The following is a 3,591-nucleotide window of genomic DNA, read 5'->3' on the forward strand; positions in this document are numbered from 1 at the left end:
TTACATTGTGGGTTCCACAGCTGGATGCAGCACTCCAGGTGGGGTCTCACCAGAGCAGAGTACAGGGGCAGAATCCCCTCCCTCGACCTGCTGGCCACACTTCTCTGGATACAGCCCAGGATACGGTTGGCTTTCTGGGCTGCCAGCACGCACTGCCGGCTCATGTCCAGCTTTTCATCCACCAGTACCCCCAAGTCCTTCTCCTCAGGGCTGCTCTTAAGCCAGAAAGCCTTTATGGAATCAGGCGTAGCCCACTGTTCACGGCACTGTGGGACGCAGGTGTATTGCTTTGTTTCACCATTGGTTGCTGCCGTGGTAGGTGTGAAGCCCAGTTCTGTACCTGCATTGACCTGATATTAATCCTTCGTGGCTTCTGACTCTGCAACACAGCTTTGTAATGTTTCAAACAATTACATGGTGACTCTACAGAACATCTTGAATGGGATGAGTGATAGGGAACAGGCCCCGATTCAAATATAAGCTTTTTTTTAATATCAGGAATGGCAGAATCTTTCTTGATTCGTAATCTGCCTTTGTTCTGTCTCACTTTTGATCAGCAATTTACTATATCAGCCTACAAAAATTTCCCAAAACTTGTCCTCACTATAAACTTATGCCTTGATTACCCGTTGTATTCACTATTAAAATGTCTCTTCCTTTGTGGTGCTCTGATTGTAAAACGTGATCAGCTGAGGATTAACACTATTCTCCCTCCCCGTGCCTCTTTAGCAGTGCATTCCTGTGTTTATTTCTTCATCTCCAAGACCATTTGCTCTGATTCTTGTGTCACTTTTACTCTGTTTCTTTCTGCTGTACCCCATCTTCAGGCTTTGTTTTTCTCTCCAGTCTGTCTGTCACTGCAGTCAGACCTGCAGAGTATCCCTCTTTCTTGTGAACCTGGCAGCTTTTGCCCTGTGGGTCTTGCCGTACATGACTGAGTGTTGGGAAGAGTTGTTAAGCTCTGTTATTTATATGTATGTGCAGAAAGTGAAGAACTGGGTGTCAGTGGCATATCTTTTCACTAAAAGGGAAAAGGACTTCAGCAGTGAAGCGTGACACATTACGTCCTATGGCCTGATCTGGGTATAAATGTCTGCCAGTCTAGAAATGAAAATACTCGAGCAGAAAGGTTGCACGTAAGTCCTCTTCGAGGTCCGTACGGAAGGAGAATTTCTTCATTGCTTAATGCCGAGGACCAAGCGGCTCTAAGAATTACAGTGCTCTGGTAGATGGGCAGGTCTGTGCTCGTGTCATTCTTGGCTTAGACCACGTCTGTAATCTAACTGCAGTGCAGTGTAAATAGACAGGTTTTTCTGTTCTAACTCTCCCTGCCCTTGTTACGTGATCCCCGGTCTGGTTTATGAAACAGCCGTAGACTTGTGGAGTGGAAGGAGAGGGATCTTTTTTGTTGTTGGTGAAAAGTCTTTCTCAGCGTCATTGCAAATTTTCTTTAAAAACTGCTGAGAAACCTTGTTACCGTGGCAGCGTTTGGATTCTAGCAGGTCTTGCGCCTGTCTCTGCTGCTATACACAAACATTCGAACCACATGGTAATGTTTGATGATAACTAGATTTGCTTAGAGAATTTAGTGATTCTTGCTCTCTGGCAGCATTTGTTCATAGTGGGAGAAACATGGCTTAAACCAGGTTTAATTAAACCTGCAGACCCTAACACAGAAATCGAATAGTTACCTATTTGTGTAATGCATGCCGCAACGTTCAGTGCGAAATTGGCTCTAAAAAGCTTTCTGTGCCACCACTGACTATATTGTCTTCTCCGGGTCCAGCACGGGCCTGCGTAGCAGTTGCTTGTTAGTTGTCCTTTGCGAAACAGATCTTCTGCAAGGCCCTGCTTCAGCGAGGTACTCACCTGGGGCCCGTTGTCTTCAGATTCCTTGTAAATTGCCTGGTTTTGGAAAACACCCTGAAAACAATGTGGGGAAGAGGCTGACAAATTTTTTGGGAGAGGGAAGTATGAAGTAATTATGTGAAGTTACTGTGAATTATGTAGGAAATAATAGCCACAGAGGGAAAGGTGATTTTCCTGGGAGGAGCAGGAGGCAAACAGAAGTTGGGCATGGGTTTTAAGGAGGCCTAGTTCTGGAGAGAGGAAAGTTTAATATGTTTTCAGGGTTGCTGGATGCTGCCCTTCACTTGAGCTGATCCTGGGGGTGTGTGCTACCTACAGTTTGCCTTTCAGTTGCGGTGCCATTTAATTTCTGTAACGTGTTTGTCCTGTCTCCAGAAAAAGTGCAAGTCAGCTGTTTTTTTTGGGTTTTTTTAGCTCTTTCAAGTAACTTCCAGTTTTTAGTGATCAAGAAAGGCATTGAATTTCAAGGCCAGACGTTTGAAAGTGATGCATGTGTCTCTAATGGGAGTCTGAGAACTCTGTTTTAAAGCACCCTGCTGTTTGAAAAAGTGCAGCTAAGCAACTGTTTTAGCTGTGGAAATGGATGCTAATAACTCTGACAGTGGTGTGAGTAGAAAAGGGTGTCTGTGGCGTCTGTTTCTCATTTTGCTCAGAACTGTTAGCCATCGGTGTGAGCAACTCTGACCCATTTATGTTCACTAAATTTAAACTTCTGTGAAAACAAGGCCAAGAGGTGAAAAGATACTGCAGAGATGCTGGATGACAGCAAGGGAATTCGTGATGGATGATGTCGTACAACATTCTTTAATGTTCACCTCTCCCTCCAGGGATTTCTTAAAAGTCATACCACATGTGAGGTGTGTACTTACAAGTCCTGCTTCTTAGCCTTCCATTTTGGTATCGTTTGGGGGCTTTGTCTTTAAGATCCAGGGCATGATTCTCTTCGTAAGGCTGTTATACTGGAATGAGTTTATTGGATTTCTGAAAACTTTAGGTGTCTAATTGTTCTTGTAACCCGCCCTGATGGAAAAGTTGCATTGCTGCGTTGAGTTATATAGCCTTATTTTCAAATGCTTGTGTGTCTGGACTCCGTCCTTTTTTGTTCTGGGTAGTCCTGCTTCAGGGCAGGGTCAGGTGAATAACCAGCCACTGTGATGTTTTCCCCTTTTCTGTACTGAAATATGCCTTGGAAATAAGGAACTTGCTCAGAAAGTTGTATACCAGCTTCTGGTGCAGGCGGAGTAATGAAGGAAAGCTTGAAGAGTGATTTGACGCAAAGCTAGTATTTATGTATCTTCTGATTCAAAATGATTGGTCTGTTGCATATTTTTTTTTCTTTTAACTTCCCACCATGTTTTTCCTTTTGTTCTCTTGTCTTTGTAGGCTGGGTTTGGCTACGGCTTGCCAATTTCCCGTCTGTACGCTAGGTACTTCCAAGGTGACCTTAAACTCTACTCAATGGAAGGCGTTGGTTCAGATGCTGTAATTTATTTGAAGGTATGGCTTTGACCCTTTCACAGGCTAGTCACGCAGTGCAGTTCATTTGTAGTAGGTTGAATAGGTGAACTTCCTCTCTTCTCACTCTTCAACTTGTTTTCAAGTCTGTAATTGCCATCTTCATCACGTTTTATCTAAATCAGTTACACGGTATCCTAAATGGGGAGGTTGTTAATGTTAACTCAGCATGACTACTAGTTGGCTTGCTTTGATTTCCGCCCCCCC

The 3,591-nt window shown here is 44.0% G+C and overlaps 1 protein-coding gene across 1 annotated transcript in view; it reads left to right on the forward strand.

Annotated features, from left to right (window-relative positions):
* The window catches only part of LOC104505951 ([Pyruvate dehydrogenase (acetyl-transferring)] kinase isozyme 3, mitochondrial), a gene marked incomplete at its 3' end in the record, with an annotated part of 30,575 nt that extends 27,209 nt beyond the window's left edge, over window positions 1-3,366 (forward strand). The window contains exon 9 of the mRNA XM_010146726.1: window positions 3,253-3,366. Coding sequence (XP_010145028.1) covers window positions 3,253-3,366 — 114 coding nt within the window. The remainder of the gene's footprint in view (window positions 1-3,252) is intronic.
* Window positions 3,367-3,591: the final 225 nt, after the last annotated feature.

Source organism: Eurypyga helias, unplaced genomic scaffold (assembly GCF_000690775.1).
Source record: "Eurypyga helias isolate BGI_N326 unplaced genomic scaffold, ASM69077v1 scaffold13302, whole genome shotgun sequence".
NCBI classification, from domain to species: domain Eukaryota; kingdom Metazoa; phylum Chordata; class Aves; order Eurypygiformes; family Eurypygidae; genus Eurypyga; species Eurypyga helias.